The sequence below is a fragment of the Crocodylus siamensis genome, chromosome 5, assembly GCF_052110815.1.
Source record: "Crocodylus siamensis isolate JL-2025a chromosome 5, ASM5211081v1, whole genome shotgun sequence".
NCBI classification, from domain to species: Eukaryota; Metazoa; Chordata; order Crocodylia; family Crocodylidae; genus Crocodylus; species Crocodylus siamensis.
In genome coordinates this window covers 169,795,626-169,814,528 of record NC_143399.1, presented here as the reverse complement: position 1 = coordinate 169,814,528, position 18,903 = coordinate 169,795,626, and the positions used below count along the sequence as shown (strand labels likewise).

Genomic DNA, 18,903 nt, shown 5'->3' with positions numbered 1-18,903 from the left:
GCCCGGCCTGCTGCGTCAGGTGGCGGGTGCGGAAGGAGCCAACTGGCTGTGGCCCGAGGACCTTCCCCTCAGACGGTGCAGGCCTCGCCTCTGGTCTCTCCCCGATGGACAGACGTGGAAGGCGCAGCCGGTGGTCTTTGGTCGGGGGCAGCAGTGACTTGGGCTGGAGGACATAGGGCGGCGGCTGGGTCAGCTGCTGCTGGCTGGGTCAGGCTCCCCGCCCCGCAACAGCTCACCAAATCCCCAAGTGGTCTGGGGCACCTGGCACAGCGTGGGCAGGGGCTCCATGGAGACTGGCCAGGGTGCAGGGGATGGGGCCTGTAATTTCAGGCAATCTTTTGGCTGATGCGGTGCTGGGGAGCAGCATGGTCTGGCCGCCTCGGGGACCACAGGCTGGCAACTGCCTGGGGCTGAGGTGCAAGTCCTGCGCAGTCCTGTGCTGGCACAGCCCTGTGACCCTGGTCTTGCCCATCCGTCTTCTCCTGGTCACCACTCGCTGCCCACCCATGGCCCATCCCGTATGCCCAGCCAAGCACGCTGCATCTGCAGGGGCCCTGGGCTGGTCTTACCCACATGCTCTGTCCAGCATCTCCCAACAGTGGGTGCTGGGTGGGGCAGGGTCTGGTAGCAGTGGCAACACGAGCAGTGGCAGCTAGAAGGAGCCAGGGCAGCCAGGAAGTGAAGTCTGGCCACTGCACTGCCCCACCCCAGCTGCATGTCCGGGGGCAAGGGGACTGGCTGCAAGTGGTACAGCTTAGGTTGCCCCCCATGTCTGGGCTGGGTATGGCTGAGGGACCTGCCATCTGCTGGATAAAATCTTCCCGTGGGCTGGATTTGGCCCAAGGGCAAGGTGTTGCCTACCCCTGTCTTAGCAGGTCATGCTGTAAAGCAGGCTTGTTCAACATGCGCCGATCCCCCCACCCCCCGCAGCCCCTCAGCAGCTTCCTAATGGCTGCTGAAGGGCTGGAGAAGGGACAAGGTTCCCACATGCACCATGTCAGCTTGACGTTGCCAATGCAGTGCGTGTGGGAAGAGGAGCAGCCATGCGCTTCTCAGGACAGGATGAACCCAGCCGGAGCAGCAGGGGCTCAGCTGCGTTTTCCCCCTACCTGCGTCGGTCAGTCCTGAGTGGCACACGGCTCTGCCGCCACTTCTGCTGGCTGGTGCCGACCTGGGTGGGTCTGTTCGATCCAGAGCAGCATGCAGCTGAAGCCGGATTCCCACGTGCTGCTGGGGATGGGAGGAGGCCGGACAGGTCGGCACCAGCCAGCAAAAGCGGTGGCGGAGCCATGTGCTGCTCAGGACTGACCAGTGCAGGCAGGGGGAAAATGCAGCTGAGCCCCTGCCACTCTGATCTTGTCCCAAGTGGCACATGGCTCTGCCACCGCTTCTGCTGGCCAGTGCCGACCTGGTGGGGCTCTTCCTGTCCCCAGCAGCACGTGGGAAGCCAGCATGGGGCCACTTTGGCAGGCGGGGTCCTGGCGTCACCTCTGCAGGGCAAGGTGGCAGGAGCTTATGTCTGACAGACCCCATGCTCCAGGCTTACAGTGCTGAGGCCACTGCGGCTGTGTGCGCGGGCGGCCGGGCACCCCGGTGAATGTGGCCATGTGGGCAGACGGGTGAGGGGCTGCACTGCAGGAGCTGCCTTGCTTCAGCCCCCATCGGGCAGCGGCTGCTCAGGGGATGGAGATGTGAAGCTATTTATTTCTCCCCTTCAGTCTCTGGGGCAGTAGCTGGCTGGATGCAGAATGGGTCCCTGTCCCTGCCCACCAGCAGCTACCATGAACCTTGCAGTAACAGGCAGGGTCTCTCTGGCCCAGGACAGAGGGTGCTTGAATATGGCTTCCCAGCCCACTGGGTGATAAAAAGTTCATGATCTGGCCCCACATTCAAAAAGGTTAGATAATTCTGCTGTAAAGGGACAGTGCTGGTGACAGTAAACCTGCTCCTGTCCTCAGGCTTTTATAGACATTTCAGCTGTGTTCCAGCTGTGCTCCAGCTTTTGGCCTCCATGAGTCTGGATCAGGCCCCATGCTCCCTCCACCCAGCTCACATGGCTTCAGCTGGCCCCTGTGCACCCAGATTAGATCCTAAGGCTATGAATTTTCACCCACAGGCTGGCCCACAATTTTTGGGGCCCCCTGCAAGATGTAGTTTTGGGTCCCCCGATCCATTGAAAAATCAAAATGTGGTATAAACTCACTGAAATAAAATAGGTCTGGGCTGCAAGGAGCACAGGGTAAAGGCAGACTTGTTGGGGATGCCATGGATTCTCTCCCCTGGACTGGTGCCAGGGCAGGAGCAGAGCTGGGAACTCTTGCTTTGGTTGGGAAGGGGCTCACTGCCTGCACTGAGCCCTTTAAACATGGCGGAAGCAGTGTGGGGCGAGCAGGGCACACAGCCCCTTGGCAGGCAGGTTCTGTAGGATAGGATGGGCCAACCCTGGTCACCCTCCCACATACTGGGACTGGGCTCTACATGCTAGGATCAGGCCTTGGGGGCCCCCCATGGTGCCCTGGCACACTGGGACTGGGCCCTGCACTACCCTGCCTGCCTGCCTGGCCTAGCACACGGGGTGACACTGTCTGTCCCACAGGGCACCCCATAGGTCAAGAAATCTGGTAGCAGGAGAGCAGTACCACTCCAGATCTCTCTAGCATACTTTAATAACCTTTTACAGCAGCAGGACATTGCTACCATGGTCCCCCACTTTCCCTGTAGCAGAGTTTTGTGGTGTTGTCTTAAGAGTTGACGGCAGTTTCTTTCTCATTTAGATTATGGATTTATATAGAATGATTTGGATAGGGATGATCCTGTCTCAGGCAGGGGGTTGTACTAGATGACCTTTGGAGGTCCCTTCCAGCCCTGCTTCTCTATGATTCCCAAAGCTCAGCACCCTGGTCTGTTCCAGGTCAGCCTAAGAGTAAAAACTACTGAATCTCATTTAAAAAAAAAGAGACATGAAAAGGAAATGGAGAAGTTAATTTTCATGCATTTTCTCTTCCACTCATGATTCTAAGTCACAGCATATTTTGTTACATAGAAGGCGCTTCTATACAAGATGTTTACTGTGGGTTGACTAATTAGCTCCACAGTAAACATCTCATGTCTACATATGCAGTGCTATTAAGCAGGAGTAAGCTAATTAACTCTTGTAGGAAAGCATATGCAGACACTGGAGGGGCTGGCTGGGGCACAAAGATGCTTCAGTGCGGGGGGCTGCCTGCTGGTTAGCCTTGCGCTGTAGCACCCTCGCAGCCCAGCCAGCCAACCCCTCCACAACACACTGAGCCAGAGTGGAGCAGCCCCATGCTGGCTGGTAGGCTGCCCCCCACTCCTGATATGATTGATAATTTGGCTAAGTGGCCTGTGCACGTGCAGCCGTAGAGCATCATGTAGGTGGCGAGGAGCACAGCCCTGCAGCTTGAAAACAGTGTCCAGCTGGTAAGTCTGTTCTTGTGAAAGGGAAGGGGGAAGTGAAGGGATGTGGGGAGGCAGATTAAGGCCCTCCACGGTGAGGGAAAGAGTGGGCTGGGGTAAGCGCTGCCCAGCCTGGGTGGGACAGGCATGGAATGAAGCTGTGGCTTGTCCAGGGGATGGGGCAGCTTCCACTGCTGTTTGCTGCTTATCCTATCCGGGGGGGAGCCGCTCATCCGGCAGCTCCCACTGCTTATCTGGGAGGGCATGGTGGGGGTGGGAATGTGTGTCCCCAGGTCTGTGCAAGGTGGGGTGGGCTGTGCTTGGGGCAGGCATCAGCACTGGGAGCGGGGTTATGGGGGGGCTGCAGCCACCCCAAAATTCACCATAGCCACCGCTCCCAGACCTGCTGCTACCTGCCCTGAATGCAGCCCTGACCCCGCACTGTGCAGATCCGGGGCCACCCCCCCGTGCCCTCCCGGATGAGCAGCAGGAGCAGTGGCAGGAGCCACTGGATAAGCAGCTCCTGGATGAGCAGCATGCAGCAGCGAGAGCCCGTCCCCACGCCCCATGGATGAGCCATGGCTCTGTCCCATGCCTGCCCTGGCTGGACAGCATTTGCCCTAGCCCCATTCCGTCCATCACCGCCGCGGGCTTTGATCTGGCCCCACCCCCCATGCCCCTTCCCTTCCCCACCCCTTCCACCACAACAGACTTCCCAGCTGGGCACAGCTGTATTGGAAATCAGATTGGCATTAGCCGATATGCCTCCTTAAAAATCGGCTATTGGTATTGGCCCCAAAAATCTCTTATCAGTGCACCCCTACAAATAATGGAATTATTCTCTAGAAAGGGAATAAAGCAGTTTGAGTGAGGGAGAAAGACTGATGGGGTCTGAAGTTTAGATTAGATTAATTTATATGGCTATTCATACATGTGCTCACATTTAAAAAAATCCACACTGTACTCTGTATTGGTTTAGAACAACATCTTGCAACATTAAAAACTATAAACCAATATTGCCAAATTTCAGTATTTAATATACATTACTTACTGCATTTGTATTCATTTTACATTTTTAGATAAAAGAAAAATATAGCTAGGAAAGTGAAGTAAACTCTGAGAGAGCAATTTTAAATATACAAACTTTTTTTTTGCCTTTTTACTTTGTAATAATTTGTGTACAGTTGAAAAGAACTTGACACTGTGACATTTTTATTATATTGATTTTTTCATACTGAGCCCTCAACCTCTGACAATAAATATACAACTTTGCTTTCGTAGCACTGCCAGCAGCAAAATGTTCAGTTCCAAAGGACTGTAATTCTGATATAATATCTATAACCCTCAGCATTTTTTAATTTAGTTTTGCCTTTAATACACCCATTAACACATGGTTATTTTTTGCAGTCCTCCATTTTAATAAGTCTGTATTTGTAAAAGCTAAAGAATATATTATGTAGTAAGGTGCATGTTTGAAAGGGAATATTTTGTAATGAACTTCAATGAAGTCAGTGTAAAGTAGCCCCATGTTAGGGCCTTCTTAAAGCAGAAAGCCACATAGGGTGACATTTTGGGCATGGCGCAGTCTTAATTATATCAAGAAGCTTTGGGTAAAAGAGCTGTTAAACTCTGGATGGCTGCACCACTTCCCAGCCATTAGGCACAGCAGAAACACATTTTCCACTGTGTTTTTGGCTATTAGTGGCTTAACAGGTAGCTAAAGCATTTCATGCATAATGAGGGCATACTACATTTAATATACCACAGTTTACTTTTTGTAGCCCCTTGCTGTAATTAAAAGAAAATCAATACATTTAAGTGACAGATAAATCATTAGTTCATGTTTTGTACATTTGTAGCTGATGCAGACTGTTGTACACATACACGTTTTTCCTGCTGGAATAAGAAACCTATGGAGCATTGAACAACAATTATTAAGCACACTGAATAAAAGTAATTATGCACCTTTAAAACAAACAGTAACACACGCACCTTTTCATGTTTGTACCCTGATATTAAAATAGCAGAATGAATTTCAAGTATGAAATGATACAGTGAAATCATGTCCTGTGAACAGATATAAATGATAGTCTAGGGAGTAGAGTTTGCACCTTAGGTAACTTTTCACCTTGTAAAATAGTCAAACTGAATGCTTAGATAACATGGTAGATACAAAGGACCAGATCCTGAGCTGAGGTGAAGTGACATAGTCATATAAAGTCAGTAGGACTGTACTGATTTGCACCAACTGAGCATCTGATCCAAGGTGAGTAGAAAATAATTGGAAGTGCTTTTGATGTTTACCTTAAATGACCAACCCTAGACATCTCCAGATTAAGTTATATTTTAAATCACAGAAACTAGTTGTTCAAGTGTCCAGCTTTAGATGTATCCTTAACTTTTAATGTTTTTCATGTTATTTTTTGAGACCTTACTGGGACAGATTCTGATCTGTTAAATTGATGTTAACATGGAAGAATACTACTTAAGCAAAAAATTACTCCAGATTTTTATCAGTGCAGCTGAGTTCAGATCTGTCCCACTGTTCATAATAATCCATATCATAACACTGAAAACAACATTTTTTATAAAGCTTTTTGAAAAATGTCACACATCTTGCAGATTTTGGAACTGACACTATAAAAAACACTTAACACACATACTATGATTTACACATCCAAGTCACCCCAGTTACTCTATGTTTAGTGGGACTTCTTGCATGTTAAGATTAATCGCTAGTTTAAATGTTTGGACCATCAAAAAGTAAATCTTTAATTCTGGTACCTTTTGTACCAGTATTGTGCTTTTCTCCACATATCATTAGTTCACCGAGAAGCTTTAACATTTGTATCAAAACGTAACAAGTGGAAAAATCTGAAAAAAGTAGCAAATTATTAGAGTTAATATCTGGTCACACTACCATACACAGCAACTTTCTTTGCTTACTGACTAAACATATTATCTGTATATAATCCTGAAATGCCCGACCTTGAAATTTGTAGGCTTATTGAGTAAAAATAATTATTGATGCAATTTAAATAGTGTTAGTGGAGTTATACCAGGAGTGAATTAGGCTGATTGATTTAAAGTATTTTGAAACTGAATTTTGTGCAACTGTATATGTACAGTAATGGCTACTACACCTGCTGTTCCCATTATATAGTTCAACAACATTATGTAGCTTTGCCTTTTTCCAGAAACATGTACAAAACCACAAAAGCAATTGTATCATTTCTAAAACTTATTTTAATGGCAAGAAGCCAGGCAAACTCAGGCACTGGTTTAAGCATCTGTCACTGACTGGTATCTATCAGAACTACTGCAAACAAAGTAAAGTAAAAAAGGCAGCCTATGCAATGTTTTCTAATTTTAATTTTTCAGATGGTGCGCCCTGATCCCCCGCAATACATTACACTATGTGTAAATTTAGCTCTACAATAACACTTAGAATTAATTTGTTCATTCCTTTACATAGTAAAACAAACAAAAATAGCCTAAATAGAATACTACATCTGAACAAACTTTGTCTCTAGTTGCAAAATTCACATGTAAAATACGTGGCTTATTTTAGGAATTCCTTTCCTTATCCTCTATTTGCCTATGAAATGAGTTTCACCTTGACAAGTAAAATGAATGCCATATGCAAATAAACAAAAATAACCCTATGCTTTTCACAGAACTAATGTTTCCATAACAAATACCATACATGAAATACAATGACAGTAATTTATATTGATGTTGAATAATGTGGATATAAATGTGTCCTTGTTTTCAATAAACAGTGACTCCACTTACTGGTGTCTGGGTGCTGTTACTAACCAGGTGTCCTCACTATTACAACCAGTTACAAAGACCTTTATCTGTGAACACAGTTCTATGAGTCTTACTCACCCAAGTTGCTTCGTTTAGGCCAATGGGATATGCACTATTATGTAAAATGTAGACAGGCATGCAGAATAAAATATATTGTGGTGCTTTCAGGAGCTATAAGGAACACTCCCACATTATACACTGCCTTACAAGACATAATATTGAATGTACGATTTTTCATTAATAATAATATTCTAAGACAGTGTATTTTTAAAGCTGTTCAAAGTAATATAGCTATGTATTACATGAAATACAAAGCCAAAAAGTTATCCAGTGGCAGAAACACAGAATTTAACAAATCAGAACACAATATTTGAATCTGAACATCTAAGAAGAACTTCGGAAAGAAATTACAGACTGGAGAGAAAATAAGTGGGCAGGTACCTCAGCTTGACTGAAGTGCCAGAGCGAGCCTCTCTTGCAGAAAGCATGTGCTAATAGAAAAAGGCTGACAGCTTTGTGTCTTTATTTTTAAGCAATTGTACTATTTGCTGACAAAGCAGCAACTGTAGTGCTTGTAAAAATTGTATGGTTAACAACCCTTTTCTAAACCCTCCTCCAACATGACCAGCCTCACAGTCCTTTTAAAAAGCACAGTCATAATGCAGATTACTGCGCCACACTCCATCATTGCTTTGAAGAGGGGTCACCTGTATGTAGGAAAGGAGATTGGTCTCCAGGGCCCTGTAGCTTCTGACCACTGCTATGAATTACAGTGGAGATGTCAAAGATATTAAAAGTTTCTTCTTTCATCCATCTCCACATATTAAGACCTGTCATTTCCCACTCTTTCAATTTCCCAGATAAACAGGCAGCAGCAAAAGGTGTGGCAGTAGCAATGGTTCAACAGGGCACAGGTAGTGCAATGGGGAGCATGAACCAAAGTAAAGTACCAGGGAATTAAACTGACCTGTTCTGAGGTGCCCATTGGACATAGCCTGTCGTATCAGATCTGACTGGAAAGTAGAGGTCGGGACAAACAAAGGTGGAGATGTATTACACGAGTTTGAGGAAAGAAGGATTAAGATTATTTTTAGGATTTTTGCCCCACAGTTGGAGCAGGGGCTGGTACAGCAGTGAGTGGCAGGTAGCACAGCATTGCAGCTGATTGCTAGCAGCCAAGAGTAGGAAAATGTATTTTGAAGCTGGATGCAGATTGCTAGCCAGAAGAAAATGAGCATAGATACACAAGCAAGGAGTAAGGTCTTTCTCATTTAGACAGTGTGGAGCACATGCTACCTGCTCAGGTACAATTGAGCAGAACAAAGAGTGCAAAAGGCAGCTTGTGTGGGAGGCATTTTAGATCTCTTTCAAGGTCTATAGGTTTCACTAGAGATGATCAATCATACAAGAATGCTGGTATATTTCAGAGATTTCCCAGAGGGAAATAAGCGCTCAAGTGGCTGCAAAGGAGTTGGGGTGATAAAGGACATTTCATAAAACCATTCGTATACTAACCCTCCCTCCTGCCGCCCCAAACTCCTAGTGAGAGCCTAGGAAAAACAATGGAACAAATCAATAATGTTCTTGAAAACTGGGGAAATGTTTCTTTTCAAAGTCCTAGCAATATATGAAACAAATTTAAATGCATGTTTTTAGTATTTCATCCTTCAGAATTGAATTGAAATATTAATATATTTAAGGACAAATACAACCACCACAACCTCCACATCATGGATATCCTGACTGGCAGCAGAACCAAGTAAGTTCTTGTGAATAAAGGGAGGCAAGATGTTGGGAGCCTTTTGATGGGTTCAGTTCACTAAAGATTCCTTTCACAGTACCACAGTGGGACAATGTGAAGGTAAAGCAAGGGTGTTACAACTGGCTGGGACCTCTGTGACTGTATATCTAGAGCCTGCTGTGCACATATGGAGGAAGTTTCCATTCCTTGCAACTGTGGAAACCCATTTTTTGCCAAGCCTATTTGCTCATCCTTAGTGCAAGTTTCAAGATTAGGTCCTGTACACTCTTCCAGATGCAAGGTATAAACACAACAGAACCCCTACAGGCCTCCAGCACCTGAAGGCTCCACACCAAAACCATGATGGCTCCACACCTGTGGTAGGGCCTCTAAGGGTTCCTCCTCCTTCCCCTTGCACAGTGAGCATCCTGCTGTGGATAAAACCATGTAGAAGGGCTGAGCATGATGCTCAACCCTGAAAGACAATAAGTAGTCTGGGCCAATCAAGCAAAATATTCAAGTGTATGAGCAACTGCATTAAAATAACGGTACTGTTTCAGTGCTTATTCTTAAATGCTTTCTTGGATTGGCCTATTTACTACCTGGCAGGACCAAACTTAAAAGAAGCTTTAACAGGAATAGATACTTTTTCAGTATTTTTCCGCACATGAAACAACTCCCTTTTATAATGTATGGCATATTTTGCATTATTTCAACACACAGAGTGAAGTCAGTGAATCATAAGTGTAACTTCAACTTATTTCCCCTCATTTCTGTGAAACAGTATAGATTATTTTACTGCAAATCAATGTTAAATTGCTAGCTGGAATTAACTTATCTCAATTCAGTTCTTCTATAAACTTCTGTAAACGTTTTAACTTTGCAGGTTCAGTAAAAACACATCCCTTTTCATACATACTTAATACATACTCTTGTATTTGCATTTTTCCCATTATAAATGCTCTCCTTTTCATCTGAGCTAAAACCAGGTAACATCTTTTTCCTAACCTCTCTCATAAACAAAAATCTACTCTACCATAGTAATTCAGTATCAAGTTATACTCTTTATGCTGCCTTTTGGCATCCAGTTGAATTAACTGTATCCCTGGGAGATGGAATCCAAGCCCTTCATGTATTTTCTAATATAAGCAAAACATTATATCTGAAGGGGGAAAACCTGATATAGAAGAAATAAGAGACAGAGAAAGACAGGCAGAGATAGATGAACGTTTTTGTTTTATATCAGTTTTGTGTCATGTTCCTTTAAAGATTTCTGGGAACACTATTAGCTATTTATAAATAAACAATCTAATCTAATCCACTGAAAAAAATTAACTGATATATACATATATGTATGTATGTTATTACAAACACATCACTGAAAGACCCACAGACATGACTTGCTCTTATGTGTATAGTATGAAAATGCTCATGCAAGTAGCCCAGCCCTGAAGGCAATAGTACTTTTCCCTTGACTCCAGTCACAGCAGGCTCTGCCCTTTAAGTCAGCAAAACAGAGAACTGAGCACCTTTAGCTACCACTGGGTGCATCTATATGAGAGGCTTACTGCCTAATTAGCTTCAGAGTAAAGCATCACCATTTCCACTGGGGTGCTATTTGGCTAGAGCAAACAATTAACTCTGTCATAGGATAGTATTGCCCAACACATGTACTATTCTATGGCACAGTTTACTCCACCACAACGCATGTGCAGATGGTGACTGGGACTGACTCGGGCATAAGGGTACTACAGTGTGGGGGCTGCCTCCTGGCAAGCCCCACACTAGTGTCTTCATGCCTCATCAAGCCCCGCCGCAGCGTACTGAATCAGAGGGAGTAGCTCCAGGTTGGTAAACTGACCCCCTGGGCCTTCTCCCAGCCAGGTTCTGTGCCACTCTGGCTATGTGTGCTGCAGTCCCAGGTACATGTGCAAATGCTCTCTGCCTAGGAGCAATAAACTCTGGCACAAACTGTTTGTGTTTATTGTGTCACATTAATTTCACAAGTAGATGCACCCACTGAGTATAAGAAAAGCAGAAAGTGTGCATAGGACTATTTCAGAGGGTACATTACTATTTCAATCAGCTCTGGCTAGGTGATTGTTGCTGCTGGAAAGAAAAAGAATCATGTTTTTTTAAAGGAGAAATTACTTCAATGGAAATATTACACCAGTTCCAAAATCTAGGCATCTAAGCATTAATTTTAAGGATAAAAGAACATATTTTTTCAGCAAGTCTTTGCACAAGCCCAATCAGCCATTTTTGATAATATCTCTGCATATTCTTGGCAAAAGTAGAATTTCCCAATTTGTATAGCAATTTTTTTGTTTTAGCATTTATATATTTTGCACACATTGCAAGTAGTGCACAATGTTAAACACAAACAAGTGGTAAGCTGAAGCACAAAACAGAGATGTATTTGTCAGTTAATGCATACACACCTTGATTATTTTTCTCATTTAGGGCCTGACTCAGTCTTATTTAAATCTGTGAGAACAAATCTTAATTTTTAATAGGAATCACAGGAATGGAGGACAGTCAGCACATTCCATTATCCAGCCCATAAAGGGCAATTGAATTAACACTACTAACTAGTTATTTACAGCTATTGCTTTCCAAAAGTATAGCACAATATAAAAAAATAAATTCACATAAATATAATTCATATCTGATATTACATGAATGATATATAAGAATGCCAATAGACTGTTAAAACTGTTAACATTGTGGATATACTTTTGCAAAATTAAATTTTTATTCAAGATGCACATTTAAGAATGTAGGCATACCATGTTACATTCAGTTTGAGACTGTTTCTCTTATTTTCTTTTACCCAAAGAAAGCTACACTATCTGGAATGTTTACATTTTAACATCCAAATGGAGACAGGATTGATAGCATGTTAATAGTTATAGTAATCAGTGGTTTCAGCATAGAAATTTTAATTTGCTGTGCATGTAAAAATACTTCTCCAAATCTCCCCCATGATTTCATATTACTAGAACTTTGTAATATACTAATGTGAAGGAAAACTTCTACATATACAAGGTCAACAGTGAAGTCCTCCTGTTCACATCAAGAAGTGATGTGGGCATTCTGGAAGAGCATTCTTGATAGTCTGGTAGCTATCCAATAAAAATGCTGGCTTCCTCAGACTGTAATCAATCCAAGATTTGCCACTTCAGGTGACAAAGTGACTGAACTGCACTCAGTGTACAGGGAGGTGTAAAGCTCAAACAGAGGGCAGATAACAATTATCCAGCAGCTTTACTTTTAAGGGAAGCTAATATAACACACATAAGAGCTGCTCTAGTTATGTCCCCTTCTAGCAAGTGAGCAATGCTGATTAGATATAGGTCTTCTAACAAAAGGGAGATAACACAGACCTTATGCTCTTGCAGTTCCCTTCCACAGACTTCCTACCACCTGGGATAGGCTTCTGGGTACTGTGCTGTTGGAAGCCACTACAGAACCTCAGAGGAATGGTATACTTACTTCTGAGTACTCCTGTCTGATCTATAAAAAGGTTGGATACACCAGAGCAAAATGTGTGAAAATAAACATAGATTAGAATATGTAGTCCTGTACAGGACAATTACTGTATTGATTAAACCTTTAAAAGTCCATTGATGAAGAAGTTTTGCCTTTTTAAAGATTAGAAAATCATGTCCTAAGCATAATTGTAATTATTCTGTCAGTGGGACTGAGACAAAGCGTTTAACTGGAAGTAAAAAAATTGAATTTCAGAGAAAAGTATAATAGGAGGGTTCATATTTACAGCATGTGTGTGTGTGTGTCTATGTATATGTATGTATGTTATAATTCACATCTTACATTAGGAAAAATCAATTCATTTCAGAAACTATTGCACCAGACAGATATTAACAAAGTGGTTCCAAAAAAGCAGAATTTTCAGACTATGCACCTGTCTCATTATACAAATACAGCTCATACACAGAACATAATTTATGTGGCCTTTTCAACCACACTGTGTGGTTTATGATTCACATACATATAATCTAATATTCTTTCAGCTGAGAGTCAGATAAGTGCTCCCGGTTTGTTGCAAAAAACTGATATGGCATATTTCCTACTTTTTTCTATATTAAAATAGATGCAGTATCTAGCAACTGAAACAATTATCCCTGGTACAATAACACATGGTTCTCAAAGATAACCAGTGAAGCAGTGAAAAGTACAGCATGGTACAGCATCTTCTTCACATGGAAAGCTCAAGTATACATACAGTCTAAATACCAGGTTGTGGATAGGGTCCAGCACACAGTCTGAGTGCTACTATCCAGTGTCTATTTCTAAAGAACCACACATAGGCCACATTTTTAAACTTTGCAAAGATGCACATTGCTATTTGTTCATATTCTGGAGCAGAGATAGACAAGAAAGCATGCTTGAATTTTTCAAAGTGGGCAGCTGTGTGTGCTGAAAGATAAGCAGCTCACAAGGAAAGGTGCGAATAGCTTATCTTTAGACTGTTGCTTGGTGCGTATAAGGCAAGACAGTTATGCGGAAGTTAGTTGTAGCCATAGGGTAGACTAGGCTAAACTGGGAAATTCCTGAGGAGGTTCTCTTTAACCAGTGCCTTTTGGCTGATGGCCACAAGAGGCAATAACTGGTAGTGAGGAAAGATGGGTGTTGTGTGGCAGCAGAAAACAGGTGCAGAATTCTTGGGTCACAGGGGTCTTGTGGGAAGTACCACTAGGGTAGATATGAAAGATGAAAGAAGGAAAATGAAGGGAAGATTTGGGGTTGGCATCCCTTGACCTGCCATTTATACTGCTGGCATATGCAAATAACCACTTGTATGTTATTGTGACAGGTCTGCAGCCTGAAAGACACTCAGCTTCTGAAAATTGTTTCAGGGGCCACTTAGGGCCAACAGTGAATTGGCAGAGGAAGAAGACACTTTCACAGCATGTAAGCAGCTACAGCAAGTAAGCTACACCAAGCTAACCTTAGCAATTTCTGACCTGCAGAACCAGGCAGGGGCCTGAAGGATGAGCGCTTTGCACACAAAACCAGATGAAGACCATGCTGGGCAGCAGGCAGGAATTCCAGCTTCTTGCTGCTCCCAATACCTGGCCACCTCATTGTAATGAGCAAAGTGTTTGGCTAAAGGGGGGTCTCAGGAGGTAGCTGCACACTTGTCATTCAGTTTAAAAAAAAGATGTAATGTTGTCCAGTGAATGTAGGCTGCTGTCAACATCATTCTGCAGCACACATACAGGCCAACGGCCTGGCTAAGCAGGGTTACGCACTTGGGCTCTCTTTATTGGATGTTTGGCCTATTTTCATCATAGCTTTTTAAGGGACCTGTCTAGGCAGGCACCTCCCTTTTGCAAATCCAGGCCCAACATTCCCATCCCTCCTTATACACATGGCAGCAGTATGCAAGACACACACCTAGTCGCCAGGGGAAAGAGGGAATAAGAATAAATCAGAGTGAAAGATGAACTGCATTTTTTTCCCATGCACGAGTTTGGGAATTAGTAATACATAATGTGGTGTCTTAGATGCAAGTCTGTATCTTAGAGTTTCTAGGCTAATTTTAAAGCTACCATCGTTTCCCTGGTCCCATTCCCTCCTTCCAATGTTAGCCCTTGCAGAACTGCCATATCTAAGAAAGAGTCCTTTGGAAGCTGACAAAGGACAATACCAGGAAGTGCCCTGATGAAATACGTATAATAATGTGGTAATAGATAAAATGTGGAAAGTTTAAAAAGTGACTAAATTGTAAGCTCCCCACCCTACCCCCTCGTAACTTGAAAGAAAGAACAGTTTGGATTATTGTTTTGTTTGTTGCTTAAATAATTGAGCGTTTAAAACAACCTACTAATAAAGTTGTGGTTAGTTACATTTTCAACATGGGTCAGCCCTTTCTGCAAAAGCCAAGTGGCACACACTTCACACTTCAGAACCAACATCAGAGTGGTACCTCTCTTCTCCTTGGACCTGTAAAATGAGGGAGAGAAGTAGGCAGAGCCATGACCAGCTGAATCATGCCTTCATGTTTCCTGCCTTTTAGCCTCCTGCTTTGCAAAATCCTTATGCCATAGTACATGTGTCTGAACCCTGCAGAGATGCCTTACACATGCTTTTGTCAGGCCTGGTTTGCAACCTACCTGTCCATGCCTGTATATTTTGGAATAGGCATCATTTTCGGCATGCAGAAAGCACAGCTGACAGCACAGTGTATGTGCAATTGGTCCTTTAAAATATGGCATATATAAAGCAGAAGTAATTTAACCTCATCACAAAAGGTAGCTAAAACCATTCTCTAGTCTAGCAGCAGCCTATGTGGTAGGTAGATCAGGGATCAGCAATGTTTTTGGGCTGAGTGCCAAAACCCCCACAACCTGGACTTTGAAGATATTGGCATGCCAGGGGTGGATGGCGGGGAAGCCATGAGGGGCCCGACCCTTGTTGTGGAAGCACAGACACAGCCCCCTCCCTGTCGGGCTCCCAGAGGTGCACATGCCATCACTGCCAGCAATGAGCCCAGCTGAAGCTTCATACCCCAGTGCAGATGCTTGCAGTGTCACCATCTACCACACTTGGACCCCTGCCACCCACCATGGAGCCTGGGCTGCTGGCAGCAGGTAGCCATAAGCCTGCAAGCAACTGCACTGGGGTCTGAAACCCCAGCTCGGCTTGTTGCCAGCAGCAGCTGCACACATGCCAGCAATGGCTGTGCTGCCCCAGGCCCCTTCCTTGCCATGCACTCCAAGATACATGTGCAGCTACCACTGGCTACAGAGCTGAGCCAGGGCTCCAGATCTGCTACAAGCAGCCTGGGCTCTGTGGCTGCCAGCAGGTGCCCAGAACCCAGGCCGCCTGTGGCATGCCAAGCAAAATGGCCTCATGCATACGTGCTGGGGGGTTGCTGACCCCAGTGCCAGATAGTGCAGATATCCAAAATAGAGGTAACAGTGAAATATGCCCCAACAGCCAGTCTACTACATGAGTGAGAAATCTGCCACAGAGACAGCCACAGGTTCCTGTGTTATAGGTAGAAAAATACATTGCCTAGCTTAATACTAGGGACCTACTCCTGGCAAGCATGCTGAGTGTGAGGAGATGGATGCTGGGCTCACTAGCTGGATCAGATGAAACAAAGACAAGGAAGGTAGGATAGCCTAACAAGAACCATTGTAAAAATAAGCAATGCTAGCTGCCACAAGTATTATTCTTATTTATATTACAATAGTGTATATATCTAACTTAAGCCCGTTTTTCCCTCAAGCTCTATCCAGGCAACTGCACTAAAGTTCAGTCAGGGAAAAGCCAGAATGGGCTTAAAATACTCCTTTTTCACACAGTACTAAAAAAATAAAAAAATCTTTTTAAAATACTGAAAATATATTTTAGTTCAGGTAAAAATATGAAATATAAACATTTAATGTAATATCTAAAATAACTGCTAAAGGGCATGTGAATTATTTAGTTATGTTGACTTTCAATAATGGCACATTAACACTAGCAGGGAGAAAGAATTTGTGTTGACAGCGCAGGAGAGAGGCTTATGCATTTCTGCATACAGCAAATCTGCTAAGAATGAAATACGAAGGATCCTGTGATAGTAACATTCATGCACTATGATGCAAGGAATGATGTGGTGATGTGATCCAGTTAAAGCAGCACAGTATACAGCATCCAACATAGTATGTATGTATAACTGTCCTTCCCCAAAGTCAAATATTTTCTGTGAGCTCTTTTGGTTGATAATAAGTTCATGTTAAAAAGAAAAAACCTGCACAGACTGTCATCAACTCTGGTTAAATTTATGATACATAACTCAAAGATGTATGAACTAGATCATGGAACATATACTTGTTCTGAGAAAGGAATAAAGAGCTGGACTGCACTGATTTGGCTCAAATTGAGCCAATTCAAATATATTTGCAAACTAAAAAAGTCTTTAGAGAGAGCAGATCCCTATTTTTTTTTCTTTAAAAAACCTTGATTTTGCACCATGCATACAAACTCATCTAGGTAATAGCTGGTTTGTATAGCTAAACACCTAAACATTGAGATATAACTTATTATTAGCATCCTATTTGTATGGAAAACAGTGAAATAATAAAATTATCTGTCCAGGTTTTCAGCTGAGAAGATGCCTCCTTGTATATCACCAACAGTAGCTAGATGCATTCACTGCAGATTGTAGAGATCCAGTATTTCAATTCCATACTTTTAAATATCACTTAGAGCAATCACAGAATAACAAAAACAATTCCAAATGTGCTTCACCAGCTAGAGAGAACGATTGCATCAGGTTTTGGCAGTGACTGGATTATTCTACTCCACAATGGCAGCATCCAATGTTAGAAGAATAAAATGGCAGCAAAACTGGTCAGCAGCTTCTCTTCATCTGGAGTTTGCAGGTAGTTAAAAAAAACAAAACAAAAACAAAACACAAAACCCATAAAGCTGCAAAGGGAGCAGGTAGAGGTCCTGGCTCTTGCATTGCTTTGATGAAAGTAAACTACATAGGTTTCCTCAGATAAGCACATCACCATCCCGGAGAAGCAGAGACATATAAATCATCCAGATAATGATCTTCAGCAAAATAACTATGGTTTATACTGAACAGTGACCTTGTCAGCTACATGTTTTGTTCATCTGTAGGTTCATCTCTGATCAGCCTTACGATGTATTAACTTCACTGGCATTTTGGCTGGATGACATATGGGTATCCAGATTCTCCTTACATTTCTCCAGATCGTGGAAATAAGGGTGAGACAGGGCAACATAGGCAGATATTCTCTTAGCTGGATTAAATGCTAAACATTTCTGTAAGAATGAAAACAAATTGTTTTTAATATACTGGTCATAGTAAAATATATAATCAATATTATAAATGTTGAAGAGGTATGTTAATGAGCACCACTGTTTTACTATAGGTATGAGATACACGAGAGCTTTAGAAAGATCTAAAGCAATTTCAAGGAATGCCTGAAATACCTTACATATTCCATCACTTAGCAGGAAGGGAGAATTCAGCCAGGTCACATTATATGAATACTATACACAGAAAATCAGGATAAAATAACATTAGGGTTGCAAAGTCAAGCCCTTGCATATTAAATGTGAATTTCAATCCCTCCAATGCACACACTGGATCTCTGGCTCATTCAATGTACAGGATGGATTTAGTGCTTAGCTCGTAAGAAGCTAGCTCTTCATTACTTTGAATTCTCCTCAGTGTCTAATGTATGTGACTGTCTTGTTTACTGTACACAATTCAGACCTTGCTATGAAGATCAAATTATTTTTTCTCTCTAGCAATTTTCTGTGGAGCTCATCACAACAGTATACAAGTACTTCACAAACAGTATTAGCTCTGGAACAGGAAAATATTATGAAATGCTTCCCACACCAGCTTCAGGAAACTATTTTCACTAATCCCTCACTCTTCTGCTCCAGGAACTTTCTATAGTCTTCCAAATATTCACAAACAAGGTAACTCTGGCAGACTCATCATATCCAATTGTGGTACCATCACTGACGAGCTATCCTGAAATCACTTGTCACTCAAAGAGCAAGTTTTCTACAAGATGCAACAAACTTCTTCAACAGAATCCAGAACATCAGCCACCTCCCCAAGGTCAGACTTGCCGCCATGGATGTCACCAGTCTGTATGCTATTATCTCATACCATGAAGACTTGCAACACAATGTTGCACAAATCTTCCACTTCATCCTCACCCTCAACTTCACTTTCAACAATCATCACTTCCTCCAAACCACAGGCACAGATATGGAGACAGCCTCTCAATATGTCAACATCTTCATAAACCACCTGGAGGAGGAATTTCTAGAAAACTGCACCATCAGGCCTGCACTATACCCAGGTTACATAGATGATATTTTTATCACCTAAATTGAACAGCTGAACTCACTTATTGACT

The 18,903-nt window shown here is 43.1% G+C and overlaps 1 protein-coding gene across 1 annotated transcript in view; it reads right to left on the bottom strand.

Annotated features, from left to right (window-relative positions):
* Window positions 1–4,440: 4,440 nt before the first annotated feature.
* CDK6 (cyclin dependent kinase 6) overlaps window positions 4,441–18,903 on the bottom strand; it is a 211,180-nt gene continuing 196,717 nt past the window's right edge. The window contains exon 8 of the mRNA XM_090047031.1: window positions 4,441–17,785. Within this exon, the coding sequence (XP_089903157.1) occupies window positions 17,639–17,785 (147 nt within the window). The 3' untranslated portion in view covers window positions 4,441–17,638. The remainder of the gene's footprint in view (window positions 17,786–18,903) is intronic.